The sequence below is a fragment of the Molossus molossus genome, unplaced genomic scaffold, assembly GCF_014108415.1.
Source record: "Molossus molossus isolate mMolMol1 unplaced genomic scaffold, mMolMol1.p scaffold_m16_p_4, whole genome shotgun sequence".
Taxonomy (NCBI): domain Eukaryota; kingdom Metazoa; phylum Chordata; class Mammalia; order Chiroptera; family Molossidae; genus Molossus; species Molossus molossus.
Window position 1 is genome coordinate 72,479,312 of NW_023425377.1, and position 13,529 is coordinate 72,492,840.

Consider the following 13,529-nt stretch of genomic DNA (forward strand, 5'->3'; position numbering starts at 1 on the left):
TCTTTCTGTTTGGCCTGCTATTTGAGCACAGTACAGGTGCACCTCAAGAGAAATAAACTTCAAGAATTACATTCTTGAGATTTCCAAAATGGCAGCGGAGTGAATGGAAGCTACACAGACCGTCTCCCAGGACCAACATGGAATTACAACTAAAACACAGACAAATCGACGGGAAAAAGCAACAGAAAAGCAGCTTGCCAGGACCATATAACCAGGGACACTGACTCCATCCTGGTAGGATTGCAAAGGCACGAGATGGGGGCTGGGAGCCCACGGTCAGCAGCTCCGCAGTGGCCTTAGCTGTGAGCAGTGCTCTCGGGTTACACTCCCAAGTGGCTCCACAGCACAGAGCCGGGACAGAGGCTAAAATAGCCACAGCCACTCACCTTGGGCTCAGGCACAGTGAGGGCAGACCGGACTGGAACAGTGTGGGGACACTCAGGAGATGGAGGGCACTCAGAGATTTTGCTGAGTTGCAGTCACGTAGGATGGTGGCCTTCTTACCCCTTTCCAGGGCTATAGGGAGAGGCAGCAGCCCCTCCCTCAAATATTCAGCCCCACCCTGTGGGCCATTAAAATGCAAATTGAGGCTTACTAACAACCAGCATCTGCACCAATCTCAGGAAATTCCTTTAAGCTGACAACCTAAGGGAGTTTTACAATTGATTGACAACTCAAAACACTTCAAATAACCTGGACTGCTAGCCTCCAGGCAAAAAGCTAGAGGATAACAGTACCATTCCTGGGCTAGCAACTCAAACCAGGAAAGTAAGACTTGACAGTGGTGTTTAACATGGGTCCTTCCTCGCTCATCCAAACCCAGGAGAGGGAGCCACAAATGGCAGAACACCAACACCCACAGGGAAAACTTGGCAGGCTCCAAAGCCCACTGTGACAGCCAAAATGGTGAAACACAGAAACAAAAGCCAAATGAAAGAACAAGAGACCTCCACCGAAGATGATATCAATGTGGAGCAGTTAGGCATGTTAACAGAGCTAGAATTCAGAGCCATAATCTTGAGGAAGCTCAAAAGCATGAGTTAGGACATAGAGATGCTGAAAATAAACCAATTGGAAATTAAAAACCACCAAGAAAAGATCAAGAGTGACATATCAGAAATAAAGAACACATTGGAAGGTGTAAAGACCAGAGTAGAGGAAGCTGAGGACAGGATAAGTGCATTAGAAGACAGGGTAGAAAAAAATCAACCAATAGAAAACCAAAAAGAAAAAACAATTAAAAAACAGGAAGACAACTTAAGAGAACTGTGGGACAAATGGAAACATAATAATATTCGCATCATAGGAGTCCCTGAAGAAGAAGAAAATGAGCAAGGGTTAGAGAATATATTCGAAGAAATAGTGAAAGAAAACTTCCCTAATTTGGTAAAGGAAGAAGGCATTCAAGTTCAAGAAGCTCAGAGAGCCCCAAGTAAGAAGAACCCAAAGAGGCCCACACCAAGACACATAGTAATTAAAATGCCACAAATTAAAGACAAAGAGAGAATCCTAAAAGCAGCAAGAGATAAGCAACAGGTTACCTACAAAGGAAACCCCATGAGGCTCTCAGCTGACTTCTCACAAGAAACACTACAGGCCAGAATGGAATGGCATGAAGTAATCAAGGTCATGAAAAACAAGGATCTGAATCCAAGACTACTCTACCCAGCAAGGCTGTCATTCAAAATAAAAGGTCAAATAAAGAGCTTCCCAGACAAAAAAGGCTAAGGGAATACATTAGCACCAAACCAGCACGGCAAGAAATGTTAAAAGGACAGCTGTAATTAGAGGAAATAGGAAGAAAAATACAACCAAACCAAACAAAAATGGCAACAAATAAGTACATATCAATAATCACCTTAAATGTAAATGCACTGAATGCTCCGATAAAAAGACACAGAGTAGCTGATTGGATAAGAAAGCATGAATCATCTATGTGTTATTTACAAGGGACCGCCTCACAACAAAAGACTCACATAGATTGAAAGTGAAGGGATGGAAAAAAATTTTCCAAGCAAACGGAAAGCAAAAAGAAGCTGGGTAGCAATACTCATATCTGATAAAATAGATTTCAAAATAAAGACCATAACTAGAGACAAAGAAGGCCACTACATAATATTGAAAGGATCTATCCAACAGAAAGATATAACCTTGATAAACATATATGCACCCAATATAGGAGCACCAAAATATATTAAAAATCTTCTGGAGGACTTCAAAGAGGAAATAGACAGTAATACAATCATAGCAGGGGATAACAACACCTCACTGACATCACTGGATAGATCTTCTAGAGAAAAAATTAGCAAGGAAACAGAGACTCTAAATGAAGCACTAGACCAAAAGGATTTAATAGATATCTACAGAGAAATACACCCCAAACTACAGAATTCACATTCTTCTCAAGTGCACATAGGACGTTCTCAAAGACAGACCACATGATAGGACACAACTAAATCTCTGCAAGTTCAAGAAGACTGAAATCATATCAAGCATCTTCTCAGATCACAATGGCATGAAACTAGAAATCAATTGCAACAAAAACATGCAAAGGCATTTGAACACATGGAGGCTAAATAGCTGTTATTAAACAATGAACGGGTTACCAAGAAAATCAAGGAAGAAATTAAAACTTCCTGGAAACCAATAAAAATAAACACACAACAACACAAAATCTATGGGTACAGCAAAAGCAGTTCTGAGAGGGAAGTTCATAGCACTACAGGCCTACCTCAAGAAACAAGAAAAAACTCTAATTGACTGTCTAACCTTACAACTTAAAGAATTAGAAAGCAAACAAATAAACAAACAAAAAACCCCAGAGAAGGTGAAGGAAGAAAATAGTAAAGATCAGAGCAGAAATAAATGACATAGAGACCAAAAAAATCAATTCAAAGGATCAATAAAACAAAGAGCTGGTTTTTCGAAAAGATAAATAAGATTGATGGACCCATAGCTAGACACACCAAGAAACAAAGAGAAAGAACCCAAATGTACTAAATCAGAAATGAAAGAGGAGAAGTAACAACTGACACCACAGAAATACAAAAGATCGTTAACAGCTACTATGAACAATTATATGGCAACAAATTTGACAATCTAAGCAAAATGGACAAATTTCTAGAAACACACAGTCTCCCAGAACTGGACACGGAAGAGATAGAAAACTTGAACCGACCAATAACAACTAAAGAAATTGAAGAGGTAATCAAAACTCTCCCAGCAAACAAAAGCCCAGGCCCAGATGGCTTCACGGGGAAGTTTTACCGAACATTCAAAAGAGAACTAACACCCATTCTCCTCAAACTATTTCAAAAAATTCAAGAGGAAGAAGGACTTCCAAACTCGTTGTATGAGGCTAGCATAATTCTAATTCCAAAACCAGAAAAAAACACTACAAAGAAAGAAAACTACAAGCCAATATCCCTGATGAACATAGACGCCAAAATCCTGAACAAAATACTAGCAAATCGAATCCAGCAATACACCAAAAAAAGTATTCACCATGACCAAGTGGGATTCATCCCTGGGACAGTATTCACAAATCAATAAATGTGATACACCACATAAACAAAACGAAGAATAAAAACCACATGATCATATCAATAGATGCTGAAAAAGCATTAGGCAAAATCCAGCATCCATTTCTAATAAAAATGCTCAGCAATGTGGAAATAGAGAAAACATATCTCGACATAATAAAGGCCATATATGAAAGACCTACAGCCAACATCATACTCAATGCGCAGAAACTAAAAACATTTCCCTTAAGAACAGGAACAAGACAGGGATGTCCACTTTCGCCACTCTTATTTAACATTGTACTGGAAGTCTTAGCCACAGCAATCAGACAGGAAGAAAAAATAAAAGGGATCCAAATGGGAAAGGAGGAAGTGAAACTGTCATTATTGGCAGATGACATGATATTATACATAGAACACTCTGAAGACTCCATCAAAAATCTACTAGACTTAATAAATGAATTTGGCAAAGTTGTAGGATACAAAATTAAGGGCACGAAATTGACGGCATTCTTATACAACAATGATTACTCACAGAAAGAAAAACTGAAAAAACAATCCCTTTTACCATCGCGGCAAAAAAATTAAGATACCTAGGAATTAATTTAACCAAAGAAGTAAAGGACCTATTTGCAGAAAACTACAGACATTGAAAAAAGAAATAGAGGAAGATATAAAAAAGTGGAAGCACATACCCTGTTTATGGATTGGAAGAATTAACATCATTAAAATGTCCATATTATCCAAAGCAATCTATAGATTTAATGCAATCCCCATCAAAATACCAATCACATATTTCACAGAACTAGAACAAATACTTCAAAAGTTCATATGGAACCAAAAAAGACCCTGAATAGCCACAGCAATTTTGAAAAAGGACAAAGTGGGTGGGATCACAATACCAGATATCAGGCTATACTACAAAGCGACAGTAATCAAAACAGCCTGGTCCTGGCACAAGAACAGGCATATAGACCAGTGTAACTGAATAGAGAACCCAGAAATGGACCCAAGGCAATTTACTCAATTAATATTTGACAAAGGTGGCAAGAGCATACAGTGCAGTAAAGATAGCCTCTTTAATAAATGGTGTTGGAAAAATTGGGCAGCTACATGCAATAAAATGAAACTAGCCCATCAACTTACACCATACACAGAAATAAACTCAAAATGGATGAAAGCCTTAAATGTAATCCGTGAATCCATAAAAATTCTGGAAGAAAAGGTAGGCAACAAAATTTCGGACATCATACGCAGCAGAATTTTCACTGATACATCACTTAAGGCAACAGAAACAAAGGAAAAAATTATCACATGGGACTACATCAAACTAAAAAGCTTTTGAAAGCAAAAGAAACAACCATCAAAATGGAAAGGCAACCCACTGTATGGGAGAACATCATTGCCAATGATACAGCAGATAAGGGGTTAATTTCCAAAATATATAGAGTACTCATACAACTCAACAAAAGGAAGACAAAGAACCCAATTAAAAAATGGGAGAGGAGTTGAATAGACACCTCTGCAAACAGGACACATAAATGGCCAAGAGACATATGAAGAAATGCTCAACATCACTAATCATCAGAGAGATGTAAATTAAAACAACAATGAGGTATCACCTCACACCTGTCAGAATGGCCACCATCAACAAATCATCAAACAACAAGTGTTGGCGAGGGTGTGGAGAAAAGGGGACTCTAGTGTACTGCTGGTGGGAATGCAGACTGGTGCAGCCACTATGGAAAACAATATGGTGTTACCTCAAAAAATTAAAAATTGAACTTTCATTTGACCCAGTGATCCCACTTCTAGGAATATACCCTCAGAAGCCTAAAACACCAATCCGAAAGAATATATGTACCCCCATGTTCATAGCAGCACTACTTACAATAGCTAAGATCTGGAAACAGCCCAAGTGTCCATCAGTAGACGAATGGATAAAAAAGCAGCGGTACATATACACAATGGAGTACTATGCAGCTGTAAGAAAGAAAGATCTCTTATCCTTTGAGATGACATGGAGGGGCCTAGAAAGTATCATCCTACGTGAAATAAGCCAAGCAGAGAAAGACAAATACCACATGATCTCACTTATATATGGAATATAATGAACGTAACAGTCTGAGGAATAGGGTAGACCCAGAAACACGGAGTAGGGTACAAACTGACAACCCTCAGAGAGAGGATGGTGGGGATGGGAAGAGATAAACCACAGAACTTATATGCATATATGCATAACCAATGGACACCGACAACAAATCCGGGGACAGGGCGGGGGTGATGGGGAGGAGGCTGTCAAGGGGGTAAAAAGGGAGAAACATCTGTAACAAAAATAAAATTCCAAAATTAAATAAAATGAAAAGAAATAATGGATGAAAATGCCTAACCTGGTGAAAGAAACACATCCAAATCAGAAAGCACAGTGGATCCCAAATAAGATGAACTCAAAAAACCCAACAAGACACATAATTAAAATGACAAAAGTTAAAGACAAACTCTGAAAAGTAGCAAGAGAAAATCAGTTAGTTATGTACAAATGTGCTCCCATAAGGTGATTCGTTGATTTTTCAACAAAAACTTTGCGGGCCATAAGGTAATGACATAATATAACCAAAGTAATAAAAGGAAAACCTACAAAACAACAATACTCTACACAGTAAGGTCATCATTCAGAATTAGAGGAGGTACAATTTTTCCAAACAAGCAAAAACCGAAGGAGTTAATCACCACCAAAAGATATGCTAAATGGACTTCTACAAGCAAAAAAATAAAAGGATAGAACTATAAATAAGAAAAGACAGGAAACTCAATAGTAAAGGCAAACATTTAGTATGTGGTAGAGCAACTAATTATAAAGCTAGTATGAAGGTTAGAAGACAACAGTAGTAAAATCATATGTATCTGGAATAAATTAATTAAGGACATACACATACACAAAGATGTAATATATAATGTCAAGAACATATAATATGGGGGGGATGAGTAAAAAAATGTGGTGTTTTTAGAATATGTTGAACTTAAGCAACTATTAAGTTACAATAGAATACTATAAACATAGGTTGTTATATGTGAAGTTCATGGTAACCACAAACCAAAAACCTGTAACAGGTACACAAAAGAAATAAAGAGACAGACATCCAAACATTAGACTAAAGAAAAGTCATCAATGCACAAGGGAAAAGAGCAAGAGAAGAAGAAAGAACAGAGAACTACAAAAACAATCAGAAAGCAATTAATAAAATGGAAATAAGTACATACCCATCAATAATTATTTTTTTAAATATGTTTTTATTGATTTTAGAGAGAGAGGAAGGTTTAGGGAGAGAGAGATAGAAACATCAATAAGAAACATCGATTGGCTTCCTCCTGCACATACCCTGCTAAAGATTAAGCCCGCAACCCAGGCATGTGCCCTGACCGGGAAGAGACTCAAACTAGCGACCTTTTGCTGCATGGGTCAACACTCAACCACTGAGCCACACCAGCCTGGCCATTGATAATTATTTTAAATATAAATGGCCTAAATTCTCCTATTAAAAGATACCGAATGGCTGAATGAATAATAAAAACAAGAGACACATATATTTGCTTATGAAGAATTACATCAGATATTAAGATATATATATATATATATAGAATAAAATTGAAAGGAAGGAAAAAAATATTTCATGCAAATGGCAATGAAAAGAAAGCTGGTGTAGGAATACTTACATCAGACTAAATAGACTAAAACAGTCTCTAATAAAAGCCAAAGAAGGGCATTACATAACATATAATACTTATAAACATTTATGCATCTAACATAGAAATGCCTAAGTACATAAAGCAAAAATAACTCACTATAAAGGGAGAGACTGATAGTATGACAATAATAATAGTGGACTTTAACAACCCACTTACATCAATGAATATATCATCCAGACAACCAACAAGGAAACACTGGTCTTAAAAGACACATTAGACTAGATGGAATTAATATATATTTACAGAAACATTCCATCCAAATATAACAGAATACACATTCTTTTCAAGCGCACACATAACATTTTCCTGGATAGATCACACATTAGGCCATATAACAAGTCTTAATATATTTAAGATAGAAATGTCAAGTATTTTTTTGTATTGAAATATCTTTTCTGATGATAACAGTATAAAACTAGAAATCTAGAAAAAAACTGAAAAAAACTCCACAAACGTGTGGAGATTAAACAACATGCTCCTAAATAATCAAGAGATTAACAAAGAAATCAAAGAAAATATATTAAAAAAAAAATCTGAGACAAATGAAAATAAAAACACAGCATTCCAAAATATAAGGGACAAAGCAAAAGCAGTTATAAAATGGAAGTTTATAGTGATTCAGAACTACCTTAAGAAACAAAACAAAAATTTCAAAACCTAATCTTACACCTCTAAGAATTATGTTTTAAAAAATAAGTAGAAGAAAGGCAATAATAAAGATCAAAGTGAAAATACATGAAATAGAGATTTAGAAGGAAGGAAGGGAGGGAGGCAGGCAGGCAGGCAAGGATCAATGAGACTAAGACTGGTTCACTAAAAAGATAAAATGAACAAACCCTTAGCCAGACTCATTAAAGAGAGAGAGAGAGAGAGAGAGAGAGAGAGAGAGACCAAATAAAATCATAAATGAAAGAGAAGTTACAACCAACATCACAGAAATGCAAATAATCGTGAATACAACAAGCTGGACAACAAAGATGAAATTTATAAATTTCTAGAAACATACAATATTCCAACCTGAATCAGGAAAAAATAGAAACTCTGAAAAAATAACTAGTAACAAAATTGAATCAGTAATGAAAGAAACCCCAACAAACAAAAATCCAGGACCCAACAGTTTGCTGAATTATACAAAAAAACTTAGAATTATTACCTATACTTCTCAAATTATTCCAAAAAAATTTAAAAAAGGAATACTTAAAACTCATTATATAAGGCCAGCATTACCCTGAGAGAGAGAGAGAGAGCCCAAATAAAATCATAAATGAAAGAGAAGTTACAACCAACATCACAGAAATGCAAAAAACCACACAAACACACTACAAAAAAAAAAAAAGTACCTATATCCCATCTATGAACATTGATGTAAAAACCCTCAAGAAAATATTAGCACACTGAATTCAACAATATATTAAAAGGTTCATATACCATGATCCAGTAAAATTTATTCCAGGGATGCAAAAATGATCCAATATCAGCAAAACAATAAACATAATAAACCACAATAACAAAACAAAAATAAAAATCCTATGAACATCTCAAATAGATGCAAAAAATCACTTGACAAAATATAACATCCATTTAAGATAAAACTTTCAACAAAGTAGAACTAGATGGAACATATCACAATATAATACAAGCCATGTATAACAAACCCCCAGCTAACATACTCCATGGTGAAAAGCTAAGAACTTTTCCCCTAACATCAGGAACAAGACAGAATGCCTGCCTTCACCAATTTTTTTAAATTGTTTTTATTTATAGTTGACATACAATATTATATTAGTTTCAGGTGAACAACATAGTGACTCAACATTTATTTGCTTTACAAAGTGATCACCACAATAATTTTAGTAACCATCTGTCACTGTACATAGTTATTACAATATTATTGACTCTATTCCCTATGCTACATAGTGCATCCTCATGACTTCTTTTATAAGTATAAATTTGTACTTCTTAATCCCCTTCAGTTTTTCTGCCCACCCTCCAATCCCCCTCCTCTCTGGCAACCATCAGGTTGTTCTCTGTATCTAGCACCTCACACCTGTCAAATGGCTATGATCAAAAAGTCAACAAATAATAAATGTTGGCAAGAATGCAGCCCTGGCCGGTTTGGCTCAGCGGTTAGAGCGTCGGCCTGCGGTCCTGAGAGACCCGGGTTCGGTTCCCGCTAAGGGCACGTACCTCGGTTGCAGTTTGTCCCCGGCCCTGGTCGGTTGTGTGGGTGGCAGCCACTCGATGTGTTCCTTTCACATCGATGTTTCTCTCTCTCTCTCTGTTCCTCTCTCTCCCTCCCACTCTACCTGAACAAAAAAAAAAAAAAAAAAGAATGCAGAGGAAAGTGAAGCCTTGTGCCCTGTTGGGATTGTCAACTGGTGAAGCCACTGTAGCAAACAGTATGGAGGTTCCTCAAAAAATTAAAATTAGAACTACCTTTCAAACCAGCAACTCCACTTTTGGGTATTTTTCCAAACAAAACAAAAACACTAATTTGCACCCCTATGTTAATCACTGTATTATGTACAATAAAAGATGTGATACATGCACGCATGAGCGCGCACACACACACACACACACACAATGGAATATTACTCAGCCATAAAAATAATAAAATCTTGCCAGTTGCAACAACATGGATGGAAACAGACATTTTATGCTATGCTAAGTAAAAAAGTCACACAAGACAAATACCATATAATTACACTTATATGTGGAACAAAAAAATACAAAAAACAAAACAGACTCATAGAACAGAGAAAAAACTGATAGTTGCTCCCAAAAGACAGTTTTGGCAGGATAGGTGAAAAAGATAAAGAGAAAAACGAGGTTCAGACTTCTAGTTATATAATAAGTCATCGGGGTGTCATTTACAGCATAGGGAAAATAGTCAATGATATTGAAATAAGTTTGTATGGTGACAGTCGGTTACTATACTTATTTTTGTTATCACGTTGTAAAATACATAAATGTAAAAATCACTATGTTATACACCTGAAGCTAATATAATATTGTAAGTCAACTATACTTCAATAAAAAAATATATACTTTTTTCTTTAACTGAGAAAGAAAATACCTGCTCTTTAAGCAGGGACCATCTGATGGGCTCACCTCACTCATGGGGTATAATCATGCTAGCACATACCCCCAGCCCGGCTACCTAAGACTCACCCTAATGTTAAGGAGGACTCAGCCTGAGTCACACTTTCACTCTAAACACACAGATAGGCTCCAACCAAAACAGTGACCCAAAACCACTGTAAAGAGAGTTCCACTCCCAAAGTCCTGCTCCCAAACAACAAGGAATGATTAAAACTGCCAACTCAAAGTCCTCTGGCTACAGAACCCAGGCTCTGTGAGGTCAGTAATACAACTCAGAGCAGCACAGCTCACAGGAGAGGTCCCAGCAAGCAGCAGCTCACAGAGCAGAAGCCTCCAGGTCCTTATAAGCCTGAGAGATAAGGACAAGGGGAAGGGGGTGGGGAGAGCTTAAGTTTTCAGGAGCCAAACATCAATCATGTGGAACCTGACCACTTTTGACAAGAACAAACACAAGTAAGAAAAATAGGCTTTAGCTTGTTTTGGCCTGTTTTCATATAAACACTACGAGGACCATATAGAAGTGATTCAAACTATCGTGTTGAGGATGGCTAAACATAGAGCACTGGAGTGGACCAGGACATGTGGTCAGGAAGTCTTCTTAAGCTACACTTCTATTTTAATCAACCTTCCAATGCACCACTTTCTTAAAATAAGGAGAAATTTTATATATACTCTATTTTCTATGCTTAATCAGTATTTTAAATTAACTTTTACTTTTAAAATTAATTTAACTATTTTATACAGAACACCACTCTAAGATGTAATCCTTTAAACACCAAAAAATATAAAACTGCACACCATCAAAAAGTCACAAATTATAACACTTTGTACACTGTACTTCACACTTGTATTTTCCAGATTGAGTAGCATATTATGCATTAGAGGTTTGCAACAAGGCCCTGAAATGAACTTGTTTTAATTACGTCAATGAAAATAAAAATTCAACTATTTTCCCTCACATCCATTAAAATAGAAATTCATTTGCCTTAATAGTGTAGACTTTTAAATGTCAAAGTTCTCTAGAGTCATAAACATACAAAAAGTGACCTAAAAATGAAAAAAATCACCTGAGAACTTAAAAACACCCATCTCCCACCTTAAAGTTCTCTTCCATAAAAAAAAAAAAAAATTTGGTTCCACAATTATCTTACATTATATATATGGTATCTTTCAATCAACTTACATATTAAAAGCACAAATGTTAATAAAAACTAGATTCAAAGAGCTGCAATATTCAATGGAGAAAGAAATCCAATGAAAGGAAACAACAATATTGGAATCAAGAAAGATAAGCAGCTTGCTACAGCTCAGAAGGAAACACACACTCAGAAAGCTGAAAGTTTCCACTAAGGGTCTAGACACTCCCTGCTGAGATAAAACCCCTGGAGTCAGTCAGTCCCTGGGGAAGGACCACAGGTGACACCTGAGCAGCCAAGAGTGAACTCTGGGAGCTCCACACACTCTCCTCTCTCCCCTAAGCATGGAAGCTCTCCCTCCCTGGGGCTTCAGTTCTCACAAGTGAGGCAACTCGTAGCCTGATTCAGTTTAAGTTCTGATCCAAATGAACTCCCCAACTCACAAATCTTTTGTCTACAAGACAAAACACCTGATCTTCACAGACTTGCTCAATGTATACAAACCTCTGAATTCAAACCTCAAAGTAAACTCTAGAAATGTTTAGGTCTAAGGATCCACAACCACAGAAAGGGCATCAGCACCCAAGGCCTCGCACTGCATGCCCACTTCCAGGGCTAGATATCTTTTCTCATGAATCTATTGAACAATTCTGCTCTGCAAGGCCAAGCCCTGGAACTGTATTTTAAAACACTCCAAAAACAAACCTCAGAAACTTACTACACATGCTCAGGAAGGATGAAAGAAAACGTCTAGAAGTGAAATGTAATAGTGGAATATTTTATTTTTTTCTGCATTCTCCTCTTTTTGCCTGTTTGGAACTCTTTTATATTGTCTTTCCAGTTCTATTTATTAAATACATTTTACCCCTATTAAAAACTGAGACTTAAGTCAATAAATGTTGTCAAGGTAGCAAACGCGGGGAAGAGGCAGTGTTGACAGGACAGATCACCTGGGAGAGTCTGTGCCCTGGAAAGACCCTGGGGGAGAGGAACAGAGAAGTCATACAACGTCTTCCAGGTACTTTCTCTAGGCTTTCTTCTCAAGGAAAATATCCAGACAAATAAAATTCTCTAAAAAAGAGCATTCCATTATTCCGTAAAACAAAAAAAAAGTAAATAAACAATGAAAATATTGAGTCTGTTTGAAGCGCACCCTGGAGGACAAATAGTTGATCATGACGCTGTAACTCAGAGAGGGAACGTTGCTTTGGGTATTTGAGGACTGACCTGGAAATTCAGGGATCTATTGCCGGTTTTAGTAAGGGCCCACCTGAGGGAACAGGGTCCTGGATTTGAGACCCTGCTTCCCAAACAGTTAGAGAACTCATAAAAGACGGTTCCTCCCGAGGAGAAAGGAGGGCCTGGGGACCCCTCAGACCACAGCTCCTCCCCTGCACCGACCCGCAGACGGAGTCACGATCGTCCCTGATGACCGTCGCGTGGTCACCGCGCCGTCTGGGGCGAGGGGCGAGGGGCTGCGGGCGCACAGCTGCCCACAGAGCCTGCGGCTGAAGCCCCCGGCACCAACAGGACAGCGCTCCCAGGTCCCTGTTCCCAGCCCGGCCTGCTGTGAGCTGGAGGGGCCGGCGGAGCCCCAAAGCGACTCAGTCTGCAGACTCAGACTAGACGGAGGGGAGGCCCGTCCTACCACAGCCGGCTCCAGCCGGTTCCAGCCAGTTCCAACCAACCCTCCTCCCTGACGCCCCACCCGGCCCACACACTTACCATTCCTGGGTTTCTACGTCTTCCCGGGAACTGCCTAAACTTGCACCACGCGTGCAGATCGCTGCGCCTCCGAGCCCACAGCAGAGCCACCGGGGACCGTTATGTACAGACGACGCGCATTCCGAGCCGCGCCTGAAGGTGCTTAGGTGGCCACGCCCACGCGGTGCCTCACCCCACCCACCTGCCCCAGCGGCACCCCTGATTGGACAATTGCTGTTGGCGCGCCCCCTCTGCCTGAGTGGCAGCCCGCTGCAGGACCCTAGACTTAGAATTAAAACAGAACTTTTTCCTGGCCTGG

General features: G+C 38.5%; 1 protein-coding gene across 2 annotated transcripts in view; it reads right to left on the reverse strand.

The window, feature by feature from the left end:
- Positions 1–13,328, reverse strand: part of LOC118616141 (zinc finger protein 14-like) — a 38,501-nt gene extending 25,173 nt beyond the window's left edge. For both annotated transcript variants that reach the window (XM_036241550.1, XM_036241549.1), the window contains exon 1: positions 13,232–13,328. In XM_036241550.1, the coding sequence (XP_036097443.1) occupies positions 13,232–13,234 (3 nt within the window). In that variant the 5' untranslated portion in view covers positions 13,235–13,328. The remainder of the gene's footprint in view (positions 1–13,231) is intronic.
- Positions 13,329–13,529: the final 201 nt, after the last annotated feature.